The following is a 23,705-nucleotide window of genomic DNA, read 5'->3' on the forward strand; positions in this document are numbered from 1 at the left end:
AATCCCATTCTACCTGGGTCCCACCCTAATAGTACTAGCAATTCTATCTCAAAAGTGGTAATAAAAAAAAAAAAAAAAAAGAGTAAAATGAAATGAAAAAATAAAAATAATGATAAAAATTTGAGATCCCAGTGGGAAACCCAAAATTGATCCCATACAGCATAGGCAGTGTCAGCAAAGAAGACGACATGGTTAGTAAATGGTAGTAGGACCTTGGCACAAGCACATTACAAATATTGCTTCCTCTGCATCTAAAAAACTTGGTTTTCTCTTTCGCTCTCGGCGTTACTTTTCTTCCAAACAGCTGCTCACTCTGTATAAATCGCAAATTCGCCCTGCCATGGAATATTGTTCCCATATCTGGGGTGGTGCCCCCAAAACCTCTCTCCGGCTTCTTGATTCCATTCAGAAGAGGGCAGTTAGGTTAATTAATGATTCATCTCTAACAGAGTCTCTCCACTCGCTTTCTCATAGACGCACTGTTTCTGCTGCATGCCTCTTTTACAGATACTTCCATGGGCACTGTTCTTCTGAATTGGCTTCTATAATTCCTGCTCTCTCTTTCAAAACAGTCCGAACACGTGCCGCCACCAGCCAACATCCATTTACTGTCCAACTTCAAACCCACAGAACCAACTTTTCATCTTCCTCATTTATTCATTCAACTGCCATTTTCTGGAACAACCTTCCTTCATACGTATTTCCTGAAAATTACAATCTACAGAAGTTCAAGTCCAATGTCAACAAATATCTTCTTTCGTCTTCTTAACCTCAAACCCAAGCACGGTACTAAGTACTATAGGTCCTAATACCTCTCGTGTTTGGGGTTCACATAAAAAAAAAAAAAAAAAAAAAAGGAACTCTGGATATCAAGATTTCGTGGTGTGAAATAAACTTCAAAAATTTATTTTTTCTTGCGGGGCAGAGAGTGTTTTCTTAGATGCACATTCCATGTATACACAATATGCATACTACTTCCTTTGTACTGACAGAAATATGTGCCAGACTTGTTTAGACATGTTGAGACCTGCAAGTCAAGTAGCTGTATAAAGCTTTGGAGTGATTCTTCCAAATTCGATTGTTTTCTAGTACAGTTGTTCTAACTAGTATCTGCTTATAACGTGATTTTCACATTCTGTCTTTGACAATAACAACTTGTGGTTGTGTGAACAATCCAAATATATTTTGTTATGTTTGTGGCAATCATGTTTTGACAAAACAGAGGCAGGATATAAGATAATTGATGAAAATTTTATATGCCTTATATTTGGGAGAACTTTCAGTTGTGGAAATGTATTATCATATTATGACTGCTACTTTTTGTTCCATAAATGTAGCAGGCTGTAGCATGAAATAGGATAATACAAAACTGAAATATAACTGGTCAGCTGGACTCAAAAACAGTCTTTTAGTGGTATAGACATTGTGAAAGGAATTGGTTCCCCATTTTTCTGAAGATGGCTCAATGATATATTGCAACAGCATTCTTACAGTTATGAACTTTTTTGGAATTTTCTACCAACCAACAGAGTGGAGACTATATATTGACTCATTAAAGTAAAACATCACAGTTCTCCTTCATAATGGAAACAAGTATGCATCCATTCCTATAGTCCATTCAGCACACTTAAAAGAAAACTACAAAAATGTTAAACTTCTTTTGGAAAACAATTCAGTATAAGGATCATGTTTGGCTAGTGTGTGGGGATTTCAGGGTTATTGGACTGCTACTTGAACAACATGGTTACACAAAAATAAATGCCTTGCTTTCTATGAGAGTGGAATAATCGAGCTTATGGCCACCAAGACAATCTCTGATACTAGGTTCAAAGACGAGCCACTAATACATTGAAACAAAGTACTGTTACCTCCTCTGCATATAAAGCTAGAGGTTTAATGGAACAATTCATCCAAGCCCTGAATAAAGAAGAAAATTGTTTTAAGTATGTTTGCACTAAATTCTCATCATTCACATATGGAAAAATAAGAGTAGGAATTTTTCTTGGACCTGAAATGTGAAAGTTGCTGCTAGACTCTCATTTGAAGAATCTATGAACCAAACTGAAAGAGATGTGTGGACTTAAAATGTAGTATGCAATTTTTGGGAAACAGGAAACATCCAGATTATAAGATGATTGTGAGTGACATGCTGCAGAGATTCTGAAAAGTAGTTTGCAATATGAGTGTTAAGGTACACTTATATATATATATATATATATATAACATAACTGTTTTGGGATATAACTTAAGGATTTAATTTTTGTTTTAAATTTTATTGAATTAAATTGGAATCATGACTCTGACCAGAGCAGCAAAGCAAAAGGCTCAAGCTAATGGGAGTGCTGTGGTTCAGGGGAGAACTGAGGGGGGCAGTTGCCCTCTGAATCACAGTCTATTAAAATGCACTGTTTGCTTGATGTTTGCGGAGCAGTCGGGTACGGGACATGATACTGCCAAGGGGGATGTCTTTGTGTGTGCACGATGTAAGGAGTGCAAGGAAATCAGGCGACAACTCAGCGTTGTTATGGGCCTTTATGAGACCTTGAAGGACAGGGTGGATGCCCTCGAAGGAAATAAATTGAGGGGCCCATCAAGCTCTCAGCTGCCCACATCAACGCCAGAGCTTGCACTTGGTCATCAGGCAACACAGGGGCAGCCCCCTAGGCAGAATGAGCTGGTCCCACAGGAACTAGTAGTTGTTGGTGACTCTATTGTCAGGGAAACGGGGAACATGCTTTGTAAAAAGGATAGGTGGAATAGGACCAGGGTATGTCTGCCAGGGGCAAAGGTTGATGACGTTGTAGAGCGGATATCATCTTTTAAGGGCACAAAAGGTGATATAGTTGTACACGTTGGCACTAATGATATTAAGAGTAGGAGACCGGCGGAATTACTTAGCAAGTACAGGTCACTGTTGAAAAAAAGCCGTGAATTAGGGTTGAACTTGAAAGTGTCTGCAATTCTGCCCAGACACGATAGGAGGGAGTATATGATGAGAGCCTTGTCGATCAATTCGGCCCTGGAGGGATTGTGCAAGGCTCAAGGGGTAGAATTTTTTTCAGCCTGGACTGTACTTGTTAACAGGAGAGATTGCTTCTACAGGGATGGGATACACTTAAATAGAAAGGGTGCAAGAATTTTTGCTGATGCTGTCGAGGCAGTGTTAGGTGGGTCGGAAAACTGCTAGTTGGGGGGGGATACAAGGACTAATAGATTAACAGTAGCCACTGGCAGAGGTGGAAGTGATTCTTGCACTGCTTCTATTCAAATGAGCAGAAGTCTGAAAAACAAGATGCAGGATATTTCAGAGACTGCTGGTAGTCATTGCGTTACAAGTAAACACATGGGTTGTGTTAGGGTAGCTAAGAATAGAAACAGGTGCATGTATACCTGCGTGTACACCAATGCTAGGAGTTTGGTAAATAAATTTGATGAATTTGAGGTATTGCTCAAAACATCAAAGGCAGATATTGTTGGGATATCAGAGACGTGGTGTCACACAGATATAAGTAATGCGGAACTGGAATTTGGAGAATACAATGTATATAGAAAGGATAGACAGGACAGGAGGGGAGGAGGGGTTATGCTATTAATTAAGAAACACATAAAGTCAAAGGAAGTGAAGCCAGTTGACATCGATGGACAGGGCAGTGTCGAGTCAGTTTGGTGTGACATAAGCATAGGGAAATCAAAATTGAGAGTAGGAGTGTGCTATAGGCCTAATGACTCTGATGAGTATAATAATATATTGTACAGGGAAATAGAGTGGGCCAGTAAATCAGAGAGTCTTATAATGGGGGATTTTAATTTCCCAGATATTGACTGGAATTTGTGGGTTGGTCACTTGCACACTAGCAAGGCTTTTGTGGATTTATTGGATGATTGTTTTCTACATCAGCATGTTCGTGAGGCAACAAGAGGGAGCAATACTCTTGATCTGATTATCAGTAGTGATTCTTCATGCATTAAGAACCTGCAGATAAATGAACCAATAGGTGGCAGTGATCACAGTGTGTTGAAGTGGGATTTACTCAAGGAGGTAACTACCATCAGAGGTAAAGGGAAGGGTTTTTGTTTTCGTAAAGGCGACTATGATGGTCTGAGACAGTATTTAAATTCTATACAGTGGGACCAACTGATGATGTTACCAACAGCAAACTCAAAATGGGAAGCATTCAAGGAACTAATCTTGGTGGCTACCAGGCTTTACATACCAACTAAGAAATATTGTTCAAGGTTTAGGCCTAAATGGTTGTCAGATGGACTAATGAGACATGTGGCAGAGAAGAAAAATGCATGGGATACATACAAATTAATGGGTGACATGGAAGCCTATGATAGATATAAGTTGGTCTGTAACCAAGTCACAAAGGAGATTAGGCAGGCAAAGGCAAACTACGAAAAATCCTTGGCAAAGGATGCAAAGAAAAACAGAAAGGAGTTCTTTACATACTTGAACTCGAGAAGGAAAGGGATGAATCAGATTGGTCCACTGGATATTGATGGTTCAACAGTTGAGGATCCTGCTCAGGTGGCTAACAATCTAAACGAGTATTTTGCATCTACATTCACGCATGAGGAGTTATTCAGGAAGGAGAATGATGTAGGTAAAGTAAAGATTGCCAGTGAGCTGGATGATTTTGTAATAACTGAGAGGAAAGTGGAGGAGAGATTGTTGAGGATAAACATAAAAAAGGCACCTGGGGTGGATGGGATCTATCCAGTTATATTAAAGGAGGCAGCAAAGGAAGTATGCAAACCCCTAGCCATAATTATGAGAGCTTCTTTGGACTCAGGGGAGGTACCCATAGACTGGAGATGTGCAAATGTAACCCCAATTCACAAAGGAGGATCAAAGGCTGACACAAGTAATTATAGACCTGTTAGTTTAACTTCTGTTCCAGGTAAATTAATGGAGGCACTGGTTAAAGAAGCACTGCAGGATCATCTAGACAAGAATTCAGTTATAGCTCAGACGCAGCACGGTTTTGTTAAGGGCAGGTCTTGCCTGACCAATTTGATTGGATACTATGATGTAGTCACAAAAGAACTGGATGCAGGGAATAACTTTGATATTATATATTTGGATCTTAGAAAGGCTTTTGATACTGTTGCACATGGAAGACTGCTGCACAAATTGGAGCAGTGTGGCATTGGAGGCAAATTGCTGCTATGGATAAGGGGATGGTTGAGTGGCAGAAGACAGAGAGTGGTAATCAATGGACACTGCTTAACGTGGACTACTGTTATTAGTGGAGTTCCTCAAGGTTCAGTGTTGGGTCCATTGTTGTTTTCGGTGTTTATGAATGATATTGATGATGGGATATCAAGTTTAATGTCTAAGTTTGCAGATGATACAAAGGTTGGCAGGGTCGTTAAGGACACTACTGACGCTATGCTGCTGCAACAGGATCTGGAAAGGTTGAACAGATGGGCTGAGAGGTGGCAAATGAAGTTTAACATTGACAAATGTAAAGTACTACATATGGGTAACAGTAACCCCAGAGCAATGTATCAACTCTGCGGTACTACACTGACAGTGGTGGAGAATGAAAAGGACCTGGGGGTAATTGTGCAGGCAGATATGAAGTTCTCTGAGCAGTGCAGACGAGCTGCAAGAGTAGCTCATGGTGTCTTGTCAATGATATACAGGAATTTTTCTAGCAGGGATAAGGAGGTGATCATTCCCTTGTATAAGGCAATGGTTAGGCCACATCTTGAGTACTGTATACAGGTCTGGAGGCCTCATTTCAAGAAGGATGTAGAGCTGCTGGAACGGGTACAGAGAAGGGCAACAAGATTAGTAAATGGAACAAAGGGTTGCTCTTACGAAGAAAGGCTTAAGTTTTGCAAATTACAGAGTCTGGAGACTAGGCACCGGCGAGGTGATCTGATAGAGGTGTATAAGGCTTTGAATGGTTTGAGCATGCTCAATGCCAATGGGATTCTTCATCTTTCTCAGAATAATCACCTCAGAGGGCATAAATTCAAATTGAGGAAGGACGGATGTCGGATAGATGTGCGGAAATTTGCCTTTGGCCAGCGGGTGGTTGGTTGGTGGAACCGACTTCCATCACTTCTTGTTGAAGTTGATAGCCTAAACAAATTTAAAGCTCAACTGGACAGGTATTTCGAACGAACGGAGGGGTGAAATGGGAGAGGTTTTTTTTTTTTTTTTTTTTGGCTGATGCTGAATAAGCTTGCTTTCTTGCATCATATGCCTCTACTAATGCTAATGCTAATGCTAACTTCTTGCATTCTCATCTCAACTGTTTTTCTGAAAATTTAGGTTTCAATGAAAAGCAAGGGGAAAAGATTCCATCAAGATATAAAAGAAGTGCAGAGAAACTGCCAGGGGACTGGAATGTCTATATGATGTGGCTGACTATAGCTGGATGCTAAAGAGCAACAGCCACCGAAACTAGCTGCCTGAAGAAATAAATAGGAGCAAGTTTAACCCAATATAGTGTATAAGAAATCCTGTTTACATCCATGCTTTGCAGGAGGACATAGTCTTTGATGTTTTTGTTTTTACATTTTTATTGGTATTTTTATATAAAAATAACCTATTTGTAAAAACTGTAAAAAAAATGTTTGCTTTGTACAATTTACAAAGTAAATTGTACAAAGTAAACCAAAAGTGCCTCCTCCAATATTTTCATTTGTAAAAAATTCTGTCTTAATAGTGCAAGGTTCTGTCTTAATAAGAAATCTGAACTCCCATTAAAAATTGGAGTTCAGATTTCTTATCAGCAGTATCAGAGAACTTATCTTAAAATCAAGTCAGTGTTATTTTCCTTACCAAACTCTGTTAGCATTCCAATTGAAAATTCCATGTAAGTGATCACTGTAAAATATGAAATGATTTTAATTGGCTTAATAATAATGATAAAATTGTTTTCTTTCTATTAATTAGTTGTTTTATAAACAATTTTAATAATAGTCAGAAGATGAAAGAGCCAAGATTGCAAAAAGATTCCGTGAAGAACATTTAGATTCCAAACTTTCAGATGATAAGAAACTTATACATGTATGGCAATGGCTTGTTGATGCTGAGACAAATTCCTCATCCCTCCGAAACCAGTTAGATAAACTAAGTCAAGAACATGCACAGAAAGTAAAGGTATGAGCGGAGAAGATTTTTATTTTTTATTTATGAAGTAAATAACGAATTGATGAATGAACAGAATAAGTTATGAATTGATGTTTGACCATTTTAAAATAGTATGATAGTTAAGTGGAAAGACCATTTGATTGAAAATGGGAATTAAATAATTATTGGCAGCTGTTATATATATATATATATATATATATATACACAGAATACATACAGGGTGTCTCAAAAATATTGGTACAAACGTTTAGGGGAGGTAGGTAACATCTAAAGGAATGTGAATCGCATAGGAACCCATAACCGGAAACGTCATCGTAAGTCAGTAGACGGCACTGTTCATCAGTTCGTGAGAGGGAAAATTTCTGGTTTACTCATTCAAGCAGCAGTTGCCACACGAAGAGCATGCATCGATATACGAACTGTGAGCTGCCAGACATGCACCTAGTGTATGGATTAGCAGAGGGCAATGGATGAGCTGCTCAACGAATTTATGTAGACCACTTCCCAGACAGACATGTACTGGACCACCGTTTGTTTGCGAGTGTGCATCAAAATCTGTGCGATTATGGGTCATTTAGAGGTAACAGGAGTAGTGCGGGCAGACCACGTTCGACGCAAACTCCCGCCATGGAAGAAAGTGTCTTGAATGCTGTCCAGAATAATCCTCCTACCAGCACACGTGCCGTTGCCTTAGGAGTGTCTCGTTGCAGTGTACAGCATGTCTGGCACGACGATTCCTTACACCCCTTTCATCTCCAAAGGGTTCAGTTACTGCTCCCCCAAGATCATCATTCACGTGTGGCTTTTGCAGAGTGGTTTCTCCAAGAAAGTGTTCAAGAGTTGAATTTTCCAGCTTATGTTTTGGTCACGGATGAGGCTTATTTCACTCGGGAAGGCTTATTCAATCAGCACAATGCTCATGTGTGGGCTCACGACAACCCACACGGTGTGTGCCCCCATGTGGCACAACATCGCTTTGCAATTAATGTGTGGGCAGGTATGGTCGGTGACGGCTTAGTCGGATCTTTCTTGAACAAGTTCTACCAGGGTTACTTGACTATGTTCCAGTAAATGTGAGACGCAACATTTGGTTTCAACATGACGGGGTGCCTGCCCATTATGGAAGGTGTGTTCGTGACCATTTGAACAGGCGTTTTGGACATCGATGGATTGGCCGTGGTGGACCCATTGCCTGGCCCCCGCGCTCACATGATTTATCGAGCCTTGATTTCTTTCTGTGGGGGGGGGTCCTCAAATCTATCATGTATGAATCACCTGTGGAGATGGAAATGGATCTCGTGGCGAGACTCGTCTGCGCTGCTGCTACTGTCAAAGAAACTCCAGGTGTGTTCGACCGTGTCCGCCAATCCATGCTGCGTCGGTGTCACGTATGCATTGTGTCTCATGGTGGAACCTTCGAGCATCTGTTGTAACGTCATGAAATGCATCCATCTCGTACTCCGTTGTTAATATTATGTCAAATAAATGTTTGCCACTAATTACTGTCTTGTGTCATTTCTGCTTCTTGTGCCTCTGCTACTACTTTCCCGTGACATTTCCGGTTATGGGTTCCTATGCGATTCACATTCCTTTAGATGTTACCTCCCCTAAACGTTTGTACCAATATTTTTGAGACACCCTGTACATGTATTCCGTATATGACTCTAAATAGGATGAGTTTTGGGTAAGTACTATTAAACTTCCTTGTGTACTGTTGTTTCAAAATTGTTATCTCTGTTTTTCTGCTATATCCAGCAGTTAAGCTGTGATGATACTTATCTTTACATGTTCAAGCTTGAATTTGAATAGAACAGTAATCGTGCTACTTATGGTGGGCACCTCCATAGCCAGGTGGGAAGGAGCAGTAGTGCGTATCACATGCTTCTTGATTAGACTGGGGTTCGAGCGCATCACCACCAAATACGGAAGATGCGGAAAGGTCAGGGAATGACCACCGCATATCCCGGAGCAATATGGCCTTAGTTGCTAATGCTCCTAAAAACCAAAACAACAGCTACTTATGGTATGAACTGTTCCTTTTTTTTAGGCACATTTGCAAATGCATATTGCACCGTCTCATTGTCCACATATAACAACTTGACTCCCAATGGATAAATTTTATTTTTGGATCCATTAGAAAATTGTTAAAGCCATCCCAAATTTCATTACAATCACTCCAATAGATATGCAGCAATGTTTTTTTTTCCTATACATATTTCAAGTTATATCTGTATGCAGTTCATTATGCTATAATGTGCCATCTTACAACATGCATTTCAAGTGACACTCATATTTATTTGACACTTTGTAAAATGAAAATTGTGTTCAAGAATGTTGATGCAAACGAAAATTCAAAGTAACACAACACTCATGGGCTGCCATAATATATTCATTCTCACTACTATCATTTCAGTGTATGGTTCCCTGCGAGTGTGTTATATATTTTGATTTGCTATTTATAGTGTGTGTAAAAATTTATATACAGTTCCTATATATACATATTCTTATTACTCTTACTGTAAACACTAAGAACAAAAAAAATATAGTTTTAAAAAAACAGAAAACATTAAATAATGAAATAAAATTGGAAGTTTTAAAATTTTGGTAAAAATGGTTTCCGACATGGATTTTGACATCGAAAGAAGCTGCATATTCAAAGGAAAAACTCAATGATCAAATGAATGGTTGCATATTTCTTTTAGAAGAGAAAAAAGCAAAATAGGCAACCAATCTTCCATTTCTCCTTTAAAAGGCTGGCCAAATACAAGAAGGTACGAAACAGTATTATTTATGTATGTTTTATTTCAATGAATTTTTATTTAATAACCTTCAAGTTTTAATATGTTACCAATAACAGTGTATTATATATTGATAAAAATAAATTTGAAAATGGAGGTTTCTATTTTTTCTATTTCTATTTTTATTTCTTTTCTGACTATTATATGGAAATTTGAATGATATAGTATTCATTTCTGCTATGTGCATATATATATATATATGCATGCTTTTACAGGGATGAGATGCACTTAAATAGATGTGTTTCAAGAATATTTGCTGATGCTATAGTAACAATAATTGGGTAGGTCAGTAAACTGCTACGTATGGGTGATACACAGACTAATAGAAAAACACTAGCTACAGGTAGAGATGTATGTGATTCTTGCACTGCTTCTATTAGAATTTGCAGTGGCCTGAAAAGTAAGGTGCTAGGGATTCCAAGACCTGCTGTGGTCCTTGTAGAAAGAGTAAATACGTGGGCTGTTTTATTACTAAAAGAAAAAAACAGGTGTATGTATACTTGCATATACACTAATGCTAAGAGAATAGTAAATAAATTTTATGAATTTGAAATATCAGTCAGGTCATCAAATGCAGACAGTGAGGGGATATCACAGATATATGGTCATTCAGATATAAGTGATTCAGAATTTGAATATGGGGAGTAAAATGTATATAGAACGACAGAGAACTGGAGGGAGGTGTTATGTTCTTAGTTAAGAAGCATATAAAATCTAAGGCTGCACATCCTGTTTACATGGGTGGCCAGTACAATCTGGAGTAAGTTGCATGACATAAGCACTGGAAAAACAAAAAATGAGAGTAGGAGTGTGTTAAAGGCCTAATGAATGTGATGAATATAACAGGCAACTCTACAGATTTGATTTACTGGTTAACTCTATAGAGTGGACCAGTAAATCAAAGTGTCTTATAACGGGAGACACTGATTTACTGGTCAGAGTGTGTTATAGCGGGAGATTTTAACTTTTCAGATATTGACTGGAACTTGTGGGTTGGTCAGTCACATAGTATCAAGATGTTTGTGGATTTAGTGGATTACTGTTTGCATATTAGAAAGGCAATGAGAGAAAGCAATACTCTTGATCTAATTATCAGCAGTGACTCTTCATGTGACCCTTCATCTCCAAATTGGCTTTGCAATTCAGCCCATAATTTTCTTAATTCATCATAACTTTTAGGATATTAACATTCTTTCACCTTTCTCAAATCTATATTATAGGAACTCCCTGACTTACGTAATACTCGACTTATGGAAATTCAACTTTATGTAAGTTTTTGCTGGCCGGTGCAAACTTAAAAAAATCGTGGAAACATATTTTGCATCCTTTAGAAATAAATGAAGGTATCGTGAAAATATCATAATGTGAACCGAATAACATTTTTATTTTTTTATTTATTTTATTTGTAATTTGTTCCAAGTCCTTCGAAGTTGAAAATTTCGCTATATTACTAAGTCATTTATCTCTAAAAGGTCATATTTATAATGGAAATTGCACTACCCTTTCATCGTTATCTTATGTTCCTGTTATAAGAATCAATTTTGAATGCCTTTGTGATATTCCCGAGGTTGAAAAATATTGTAAAGACAACAACGTTCCTTTCAAGATTTTGCTTCTATTACATAATGCTCCCGGACATCCTACTCATCTAGATGTTTTCAATTCGAACACAAGAGTCATATTTCTACCACCAAACACGACTTCACTCATCCAACCTATGGATTAGGGTGTTTTTTCAGATTTAAAAGCATACTATTTACGCACAACATTTGCTCAGGCATTGTCTGTAGTAGACGATGAGAAAAATTTTATGTTGAGACTTTTGTAAATCTTACAATATTTACCACGCCATCTTAAACATTAATAAGGCATGGGCGGAAATTACCAAAAGTTGTTTTAAATGGCCCATGGAAGAAAATATGCCCACTGCTTCTTCGAAAATATGTCCACGGCTTCGTAAAAGGCTTCGAAGAATTTGAAAAAGATGAATCATATGAAGAAGTTACAGGTAAGATTGTAAAGGTTTCAGAGCTACTTCAGTTGGAGGTTTATGCCAAAGATGTGGAGGAGTTAATAGAGGAAGAAGAGAAGGAATTATTTAATGAAGAACTTATTGACTTGCAAGCAGCGATAGTGAAAGAAGAAAATACTGACGAAGCCCAAGATGAACCAAATGAGGAGCCGAGATGCTTCATCACCAGAGAGATGGCAATGGTGGAGTTTGAGAAGATGGATCCTGACAGCGAACGATTCTTAAAAGTTAAGAGGGGTGAATGGTGATTTAGAAGGGCTGACCCCTTCTAAATCACCTAAATCACAGTTCACATACTTCTTTTTTCTACTATCCTTACCCTTCTAGTCCTTGGCACTTCATGCAAATGTAAGGGCTGACCCCCTTCTAAATCACCACAGACCTCAACCTCCGCAGTGGTGTACTTATCATCTGAAGACATCAATTCTGGCAATGGTGCTCGAGAGGTAAAACTTACTGATGTTATGCCTGTCTCCTCTTTTTTTATAATTTTGAAATTTTTTTAAATTGCATGCTTTTGTAATTTTTTCTGCACATGTGATAAAAAATTGAGTAAATTCAATAAATAATTCTATTTACTGTTCATTGAACATTTATTTTTTGATTCAATCAATTCAGTGAGCACAGTTGCGAGTGCTGCACAAGCATGGGGGAAATTCCGACTTTAGTGTTCCGCGGAACACAACCCTTATGTACATCGGGGAGTTCAGGTACTTCTTTTTTCTACTATCCTTACCCTTCTAGCCCTTGGCACTTTGTGCAATTTTCACCTCCGTCTATGCAAACTTTATCAGACTTATCTATTGGGGTGTGTGTGTGTGTGTGTGTGTGTGTGTGTGTGTGTGTGTGTGTGTGTGTGTGTGTGTGTGTGTGTGTGTGTGTGTGTGTGTGTGTGTGTGTGTACATACATATATATATATCTTTATAATATTGGTATGAACACACCATAGATCACTCTTAAAGGTAAAAAACTATGTTTGTAGTGTAAAAGGGCATCATTTTATCTGTATCTCATATTGTGCTCCTTCACAATGAGTTGCTATGTATTGCACTACCTTGAATAAGTAACGCTTCACTAAAAGAGAAGACTATTGTTACTTATTCTCAGTGTTCACACCAATATTATAAAGATTATTTGTACTCTTAAATCTATGATGCCTTGTTGCATACCTTGAATAAGTAACGTTCCACTAAAAGAGAAGACTATTGTTACTTATTCTCAGTGTTCACACCAATATTATAAAGATTATTTGTACTCTTAAATCTATGATGCCTTGTTGCATTGAGTTTAACTTATACAGGGTGATTCACTACCAGTGCAACAAACTTGCAGGAGGTGTAGGGGGCACAAAGACGAATTGGAATCACATAGCATTGCAGGGTCCGAAATGCCATCGTCATGTGGTAGAGGACGTTGAATGGGAGGTCGGTGTAAACAGCGATCCCGCTGAAAGTCAGCATTTGCGAACCGTTTCTGTTGAAGAAACCAAGTAGCAAAAGTCCTCCGGAGTGGATAATCCGCAGGCTCCAATGATTGGATGCATTGCAGATGGTATGAACTCATTTGGTTTGTTGACAGTATCCTCCATACAGTGGATTGGGACATACCCAATCGTTGGCCTATCGCTCGAGTACTCGTACTCGGATTGCCTTCTGCAAGACTTAGGACATTCTCCTCATCGTCTGGTGTCCTCGTCGTTCGCTCTCAATTCATGGTACCTCTCATGAAACAACCAGTCTCACGTGTGCACCTTCTGTGCACACTTGCGAAAATTGTATGATGAGGAGCACGCCTGTGCGGGAAACCTTCCTGGTACAAGCGCAGAGCAGCACGCCCGTTACAGTCCGCAGTTCCATACGCGAGGAACATGTCGGCCAGTTCAACGTTTGAATACTCGTCCATCCTACTGCCTCGGGAACCGGTTCGCAAATGCTGACTTCCAGCCGGATCGCTGTTCATGCGACCTCCCATTCAACGTCCTCTACCGCATGACAAGGCATTTCAGACCCTGCAATGCTATGTGATTCCGATTCGTCTTTGTGCCCCCTACACCTCCTGCAAGTTTGTTGCACTGGTAGTGAATCACCCTGTATATATATATATATATATATATATATATATACAGGGTGTTTCAAAAATGGTCAATAATTTAAATGTGAAAAGTACAAACTAAAATAAGAAAAAAGTCCCAGGGAACATTGGGCCACAAATGAACCGTTTTCGAGGTAATGCACATTTTCTGTTAAGATCCGCCACTGACTATGGGAGCACTAGTTTAGCAAAATGCTGTGAATCCTTTGCTACGGATCGTTTTATTAAACATAAAAGGTGAGTGGACATGCTTTGTCAGGGCTCTTCAGTTTAGTGGATTGGATTACTGTTGATTATTGCTTTTAAATATTTGATTTATTTAGTATATTGTTGGATTATTTTGTTATAGGTTTTCCTGTAACAGTTTGATTTTTATAATATTATAGATATAATTTTTTAAAGTTAATTTTCATTGATAGTTAGCTAATTTTATAGTGGTATTTACAAGATCTGCGTTAAACACGTCACAGGGTATCGTGACTCACACGGAAATAGCTGATGGCGATTTATGTGTGAGTCATGATTTAATCCATTGCGGAACCTGTGGAATGTTTTCCAAGGTTGACCTGGTGACTAATCATAGCTCACCTGGGGATTCTTTTCTTTGTGATCGATGTAAGGAGTGCACTGATAGAACAATTTGAGTCACTGAAAAAACGGGTGCTTGCCCTCGAGAATAATGCATCTGGGAGCTCGTCAGGGACTCAAGACTCCAGCAATCTACCAAGTGATGCACTCCCGATTCGGGCCTCAAAACAGAAAAACCAAGTGCAAACTACTGTTTCAAAACGACTTTGTTTTATTCATCAATATCATCATCATCATCAGCCATTTTCAATCCACTGCAGGATGAAGGCCTCTCCAGCAACTTTCCAGTTCCTCCTGTTTTGAGCACTGGCCATCCATTTGTGGGTAGCACTGGCTACCCACAAACTCATGAATTTCATCTATCCATTTCTGCCTTTGTCTTCCAGGTTTTCTTCTAGCTCCTCTTGGGTACCATTCTGTTATTTTCTTAGTCCATCTGTCATCATGTCTTCGAGCTGTGTGTCCTGCCCAAGACCATTTTAGTTCTTTACTTTTGATTAGGTTTGCTGCCTAATCCATGTGTTTCTCTTCTTATCTAACAGTCTGATTCCCAGTATAATTCGTTCCATTCTTCGCTGTGTAGTTCTCAGCTTCTCTTCCATTCTTTTGGTGAGTACCCAAGTTTCACTTCCATAAGTCATGGTGGGGAGTACATTGGTACATTATTTTACGTTTCAGACAAACTGGGATATTGCTCTTGAGTATGTGACTATATTTCCTGAATGCTATCCATCCAAAATTTATTCTTCTCTTGACTTCCAGCCATTTATCATTATTACAGCTAATAACTTGTCCCAGATAAGTATTTGACTCCACCTTTTCAATTACTGCTTCTTCAATCATTATTTCCCTTTCTGTGGCATACTTGTTCATCATTACTTTTGTTTTAGCCATATTCATCTTTAGTCCAAAATCCTTACTAACTGTGCATAACTGATTAAGATTTTCCTCTAATTCTTTGGGATCGTGGCTTATGACACAATGTCATCTGCAAATAGTAAATGGTTTAAGTACTCTCTGTTCACATTGACTCCTTTCTGCGACCAGTCTAATCTTCTGAAAGCTTCCTCAAGGGCAGTAGTAAACAGCTTCGGAGATATTGTGTCTCCTTGTCGAACTCCTTTCTCGATTTTAAATTTACTACTGTCTTTGTTTGGTCTAATAAAGGAGGTAGCATTCTCATATATTTTCTTCAAAATCATAATATGTGGGGTATCTATGCCTTGTTTTTCCAGTGCCCGAAACATTGCCTTCCTTATGCTGTATGGAGTCAAATGCCTTTTCATATTATTATTATTATTATTATTATTACTAATATCCATATGATGCAAGGAAGCCTGAGGCTTATGCTGCACCAGGAAAAAAAAAAAAAAAGTTCCCGAGTAACCCTGAGAGAGAGAGAGAGAGAGAGAGTCAAAAGTAAAAGGGAATCACCAAGAAAGGGAAGAATGATGATATCCAGCTCAGGACCCTGGGTGTGCCAAGCCCATACTCACCAGATGTGAGCCCCCGGGGTTAGATGTGAGCATAATCCACAAATGCCAGGCATAATGGTGTTTTGTATTCATTTGCTTTCTCCATTAGCTGTGATATTACGTGAAGGTGATCTATAGTTGAGAATCCCGTCCTAAAGCCAGCTTGCTCTTTCGGTTGATCTCATCAAGTATTCTTTCTAATCTGTTAGTAATGAACCTTGTGAACAACTTGTGGATGTGAGATAACAAGCTAATTGGTCTATAATTTCCAATTTCTGATTTATCTCCTTTCTTATGCAGCAAAACTATGATTGCATTATTCCACTGCTTAGGTGTCACACCTTTTCAAATGCACTTTGTGAGAGCCTTACCAGTTTTTGTGTTATGTCTCTTCCTCCCAATTTTAACAACTCTACAGTAACTTCATCTTCCCCCTGGGCTTTCTGATTCTTGATTTTCTTCAATGCATGTTCTACCTCATCAGGAAGAATATCGGGTATGTCGTATGTGTTGCTAATTTGCAATCCATGTTCCCCACTGCTGGTATCATTCCCTCGCTCCTTGTATAATTCTCTATACTAAAGTAGTCTTCTGCTATTTGAATTATGCCTTCTCTGCTGTTTATAAGTACACCATCGCTATCCTTCAGTTTCGGTATCATTTGTCTTTCTGTATTACTGCTCATGGCTGCTGATTTAAATCCTTTGTTTTCCCTTAATGATTGTTCTACTTTTCTTGTGTTAAATCTTCTTATGTCCTCTCTGAGTCCCTTTGTAATGGCTTTGCATAACTCAGTATACTCAATTTTCTCCTTGTCAGTGTTTATCTTGCTCTTCATTTTTTGCCTTCGGTTCATCATAACAAGTGTTTCTTGACTAATTTTTTCTTCTTTGGATTCCTTTCTCCCTATAGGTTTCTTGGGCATTATCACTTTCAGAAAGTTGTAATATTCCTCATCGATATCTTGGTCCTGAGCAGTCTGCAGGAGCTCAAACTTGTTCTCTCTTCAAACAAAGTAAGTTCCAGTACATACTGCTTTTTCTCCTCTTCTGTTATCTCAAAGACCTTTGTATTATTTACTCGAGTCAGTTTTTTCCTTTCCTTTCCTACATCTATATCAAGTGTACATCTTACCATTCTGTGATCACTTCCAACATTTACCTTATTCAGGACGGTAACATCATTCACAATATATTTTATGTTAGTGAAGACCAAGTCGATTTCATTAGTTGTTAATCCATTTGGACTCTTCCATGTCTACTTTCTGTTCGCCCTTTTCTTGAAAAAAGTGTTCATTACTGACAATCCTTGAGATTCTGCAAATTCCACAAATCTTTCGCCTCTTATAGTTCCCCGAAAGGGGAACTATAAGAGGCAAAATTCCAAAATTTCCTGTAGTTCCCCTTTCTGCGCTGTTTTGTCTTTTTCCAATCTTAGTATTGAAGTCCCCTATAATAATAGTGTAGTGAGTTTTCTGCTCATCTAGAAGACTCTCAATTTCGGTGTACATTTCTTCAACCTTTTCATCATCATGGCTCGATGTTGGTGTATAAATCATTATAACCTTTAGTTTGTACCTCTTAGAAATCCTGAGTATTAGTCTTGACACCATTTTGAATTCCAAAATGTTGTTTTTTAAATCTTTATGGACCAGAAACTCAACTCCACGTTCACTCCTTTCACAGTTTACATTGGTGTACAGTAGATTTCCACTTGATAAACTTATAAGTGATTCATTTCTTCTTCTTGTTTCAGCCAAACTGATTATATGTTTGGCTGAAAAACCAATGATTTTGTTTTATTGGGAGACTCTATTGTCAGGGAAATGGGGAATATTTTTTGTAATAAGGATAGGTGGAGTAGAACCAGGGTATGTCTGTCAGGAGCAACTATTAATGATGTCACCAACAGGTTGTCAGATTTTAAGGGGGGGGGTAAAGAGAATATTATTATTCATGTGGGGACTAATGACATTAAATGTACACGATCTGATGATTTGTTGGAAAAATACAGGACCATGCTGAGAAAATGCCACGAGCTAGGCCACAATGTCTGTGTCTGCAATTCTGCCCAGACGCAGTAGGAGGGATTATATGTTAAAAGCCTTGTGGATTAACTCAAGACTTGAAGGACTCTGAAAGGCTTTTGGGAGGAAATTTCTATCATCTTGGCCCACACTTGTAGGTAGAAGGAATTTGTTTTGTGGAGATGGGATACACTTAAACTAAGGTGGTGCAAAAGTTTTTGCCAGTATTATTGAGGATACCTTATAAAGGTTCAGGGAAACTGCTAGTTAGGGGGCGATGTGGGTAATACTGACACGTGTTTATCTGATAATATTGGTCAAAGTAACTCTTGCACATATCTCAAGAGTTCTTATCTGTTACCCGAACTGGACATATTATCTAGATGTTCTGGGGTGTGAAACGTTTCAAGTGAGCGAGTAGCTAATGCCAGGGAAGAGAGCCTAAAAAACTTCAAGGGTTGTGTTAGGGTTGTTAAATATACAAGAACAGTAAGTCTTAATTGTTTATATAGTAATGTTAGAAGTGTCGTCAATAAAATGATCGAATTCGAACTGCTGGTTAAAACAAGTAATGTGGACATAATAGGGCTTATGGAAATGTGGTGCCACCTGGAAATAGGGGATGATGAGTTTCAGTACGGCTTGTATAATGTATTTAGGAAGGATAGGGTAGATAGAAGGAGTGGTGGGGTAATGCTTCTTATCAGAAGCAGCCTATGTGCGATGATAGCTTTCCCGGATTCAGACGTTTCACGTGCTAGTATAGAATCTGATGGTGTGAGATAGTTGGAAACAAAGGTATAATGCGAGTAGGAGTTATCTACAGAACAGGTGATTGTGAAGATTATGATGAAAGCCTCTACATGCAAATGGAATGGGCAAGTAAGCGTCAATGTCTTATTATGGGTGATTTCAATTTGCCTCTAATTGATTGGAGAAAATGGGAAGGAAACTTGACATGGGGAACAAAATTTTTAAATCAACTGGATGACTGATTTGTATCAACATGTCAGGGGAAGTACTAGAGAAAAGAATATCCTAGACCTCATCATCATCCATGAATCAGATGACATAACAGGACTGACAGTAGAGGAACCAGTAGCAGGAAGTGATCACGGAGTTCTACGGTGGATGATGAAGAGAGAGGTAGCAGTAGTAAAAGGCAAAGGAATGGGTTATAATTTCAGAAAAGAAAATTATGATGCCTTAAGGTGCTACATGGCCTCTATTAATTCAGTAGATATTGTACAGAGAACGAATACAATTTAACTATGGTATTCTTTTAAAATATTAATCACAGATGCCTTGAATGCATATTTACCATTAAAAAAATACTCCACGAGGAGGGTTCTAAGTTGGATGAATAGTGAAGTTGCCACATTACTTGAGCAGAAAAAGGTGGCATGGAAAAGTTACAGAGCAATAAAAAGTACTGAAGCCTATAACAGTTACAAAATGATCTGTAATAGAGCCACAGAAAAGGTTCGACAGGCAAAGACAGTTTATGAGAAATCGCTAGCAAACAGCAAAGGGGGGGGGATAAGGAATTCTTCACATATATAAATGCTAAGAAGAGCAGGACAAACCAGATTGGACCTTTACATAAGGGAAAGGGGATAGTATTAAATACACCAGCTGCCGTTGCGGATGAACTCAACAGTTATTTTGCATCAATATTTACAGAAGAAAAACCTTTTGTGGCAATGGGAAATTATGAGAGCAAAGTTGAAAAATATGTAATTAATGATATTGAAATTTCGTAAGATTATTTAATGAAAAAACTTTCGAGCCTACAGGCCAGTAAGGCTCCTGGACTTGATGGAACATACCCAATAATCTTAGAGGGGAACAGGTATCCTGTGTGTTATCAGACACTCAGCCTAAAACACTGATGGATCCAATATCTCTCTATTACAGAAGATTTAGGAGAAGTCCGGTTGGCCTGCCTCCCTAAAATCCACTCATGCACACCTTCTCGATGGTAAGCCCTGTTACGTCACTTAGGTGGCAACGAACGTGTAGAGTGGTTCTCTTCAAGACGCCTGGTCAGCGTGAAGAGGAAAAGACCAAACCCTCCAGCAATGAGAGCACAACAATACAAATGGCCCTCAGTCCCCAGCAGCTTTCACTCTCCCTCTTACGGCAGCGAGAGGATCAGAGTGGAAGCAGAGGGTGCTAAGAATCTCTGGGTACGACCAGGCTGCCATGCACGGAAATTGAACTTGGCCTGTTATAACGTACGATCACTCATCGGTGAAGACAGGATATTAGAGCTGGAAAAGGAATTAGAAAATGTGAATTGGAATATCATCGGTTTGGCTGAAACAAGAAGAAGAAATGAATCACTTATAAGTTTATCAAGTGGAAATCTGCTGTACACCAATGGAAACAGTGAAAGGAGTGAAGGTGGAGTTGGGTTTCTGGTCCATAAAGATTTTAAAAACAACATTTTGGAATTCAAAAGTACATCACCAAGGGTGTCAAGACTAATACTCAAGATTTCTAAGAGGTACAAGCTAAAGATTATACTGATTTATGCACCAACATCGAGCCATGATGATGAAGAGGTTGAAGAAATGTACACAGAAATTGAGAGTCTTCTAGATGAACAGAAAACCCACTACACTATTATTATGGGGGACTTCAATGCTAAGGTTGGAAAAAGGCAAAACAGCGCAGAAAGAGGAACTATAGGAAATTTTGGAATTGGTGAAAGAAATAAAAGAGGTGAAAGACTTGTGGAATTTGCAGAATCTCAAGGAATGTCAGTAATGAACACTTTTTTCAAGAAAAGGGTGAACAGAAAGTGGACATGGAAGAGTCCAAATGGATTAACAACTAATGAAATCGACTTCATCCTCACTAACAGAAGATATATTGTGAATGATGTTACCGTCCTGAATAAGGTAAATGTTGGAAGTGATCACAGAATGGTAAGATGTACACTTGATATAGATGTAGGAAAGGAAAGGAAAAAACTGACTCGAGTAAATAATACAAAGGTCTTTGAAATAACAGAGGAGGAGAAAAAGCAGTATGTACTGGAACTTAAGAACAAGTTTGAGCTTCTGCAGACTGCTCAGGACCAAGATATCGACGAGGAATATTACAACTTTCTGAAAGTGATAAAGCCCAAGAAACCTATAGGGAAACAGAAATCCAAAGAAGAAAAATTAGTCAAAAAACGCTTGTCATGATGAACCAAAGACGACAAATGAAGAGCAAGAAAAACACTGACAGGAAGAAAATTGAGTATACTGAGTTATGCAAAGCCATTAGAAAGAGACTCAGAGAGGACATAAGAAGATTTAACACAAGAAAAGTAGAACAAGCATTAAGGGAAAACAAAGGATTTAAATCAGCAGCCATGAGCAGTAATACAGAAAGACAAATGATACTGAAACTGAAGAATAGCGATGGTGTACTTATAAACAGCAGAGAAGGCATAATTCAAATAGCAGAAGACTACTATAGAGAATTATACAAGGAGCGAGGGAATGATACCAGCAGTGGGGAAGATGGATTGCAAAGTAGCAACACATACGACATACCCGATATTCTTCCTGATGAGGTAGAACATGCATTGAAGAAAATCAAGAATCAGAAAGCCCAGGGGGAAGATGAAGTTACTGTAGAGTTGTTAAAATTGGGAGGAAGAGACATAACACAAAAAGTGGTAAGGCTCTCACAAAGTGCATTTGAAAAGGTGTGACACCTAAGCAGTGGAATAATGCAATCATAGTTTTGCTGCATAAGAAAGGAGATAAATCAGAAATTGGAAATTATAGACCAATTAGCTTGTTATCCCATATCCACAAGTTGTTCACAAGGGTCATTACTAACAGATTAGAAAGAATACTTGATGAGAATCAACCGAAAGAGCAAGCTGGCTTTAGGACAGGATTCTTAACTATGGACCACCTTCACGTAATATCACAGCTAATGGAGAAAGCAAATGAATATAAAACACCATTATGCCTGGCATTTGTGGATTATGAAAAGGCATTTGACTCCATACAGCATAAGGAAGGCAATGTTTCGGGCACTGGAAAGAGAAGGCATAATATACTCCATATATTATGATTTTGAAGAAAATATATGAGAGTGCTACATCCTTTATTAGACTAGACAAAGACAGTAGCAAATTTAAAATCGAGAAAGGAGTTCGACAAGGAGACACAATATCTCCGAAGCTGTTTACTGCTGCCCTTGAGGAAGCTTTCAGAAGATTAGACTGGTCGCAGAAAGGAGTCAATGTGAACGGAGAGTACCTAAACCATTTACGATTTGCAGATGACATTGTGGTCATAAGCCACAATCCCAAAGAATTAAAGGAAAATCTTAATCAGTTATGCACAGTTAGTAAGAATTTTGGACTGAAGATGAATATGGCTAAAACAAAAGTAATGATGAACAAGTATGCCACGGAAAGGGAAATAATGATTGAAGGAGCAGTAATTGAAAAGGTGGAGTCATATACTTATCTGGGACAAGTTATTAGCTGTAATAATGATAAATGGCTGGAAGTCAAGAGAAGAATAAATTTTGGATGGATAGCATTCAGGAAATATAGTCACATACTGAAGAGCAATATCCCAGTTTGTCTGAAACGTAAAATAATGAATCAATGTATACTCCCCACCATGACTTATGGAAGTGAAACTTGGGCACTCGCCAAAAGAATGGAAGAGAAGCTAAGAACTACACAGCAAAGAATGAAACAAATTATATTGGCAATCAGACTGTTAGATAAGAAGAGAAACACATGGATTAGGCAGCAAACTCAAGTAAAGGACATTCTTATCAAAACTAAAGAACTAAAATGGTCTTCGGCAGGACACATAGCTCGAAGACATGATGACAGATGGACTAAGAAAATAACAGAATGGTACCCAAGAGGAGCTAGAAGAAAACCTGGAAGACAAAGGCGGAGATGGTTAGATGAAATTCATGAGTTTTTGAGTAGTAAATGGATGGCCAGTGCTCAAAACAGAAGGAACTGGAAAGTTGCTGGAGAGGCCTTCATCCTGCAGTGGATTGAAAATGGCTGATGATGATGATGATGACCCAATAATCTTAAGGGAGGTGGCAAGTGAGTGTATTGAACCATTGAGGCTAATTATGCGAGCATCACTAGACTCTGCGGAGATTCCGCTGGATTGGAAAAGTGCCAATGTATCTCCCACACATAAGGGTGGTTCTAAGAGTGAAGTGGGAAATTATCAACTTGTCAGCCTGACTTCAGTGATAGGGAAAATCATGGAGGCAATGATCAAGGGTGGAATTCAGGATCATTCGGATAGAATTGAAATTCTCAAGGATACTCAGCATTGATTTTGTAAAGGGAAAATCATGTTTAACAAATCTGGTTCACTATTTTGAAAGGGTCACTCATGAGCTGGATTTAGGGAATGATTTCGACATTGTTTATTTAGATTTCAGCAAAGCTTTTGACTCAGTCCCACATGAGCTGTTGCTTTATAAGCTGGAACAGATTGGAATCACTGGGTAAATCCTTAGATGAATATCAGAATGGCTTCAGGGCAGGAGGCAGAGGGTTGCAATAAATGGCTATTCCTC

General features: G+C 38.6%; 1 protein-coding gene across 1 annotated transcript in view; it reads left to right on the plus strand.

The window, feature by feature from the left end:
- LOC150079261 (uncharacterized) overlaps positions 1 to 23,705 on the plus strand; it is a 123,726-nt gene that overhangs the window by 6,827 nt on the left and 93,194 nt on the right. Inside the window, exon 2 of the mRNA XM_090383360.1 lies at positions 6,944 to 7,123. Within this exon, the coding sequence (XP_090239486.1) occupies positions 6,944 to 7,123 (180 nt within the window). The remainder of the gene's footprint in view (positions 1 to 6,943; positions 7,124 to 23,705) is intronic.

Source organism: Mastigoproctus giganteus, chromosome 10 (assembly GCF_048544385.1).
Source record: "Mastigoproctus giganteus isolate SK-2022 chromosome 10, ASM4854438v1, whole genome shotgun sequence".
NCBI classification, from domain to species: Eukaryota; Metazoa; Arthropoda; class Arachnida; order Uropygi; family Thelyphonidae; genus Mastigoproctus; species Mastigoproctus giganteus.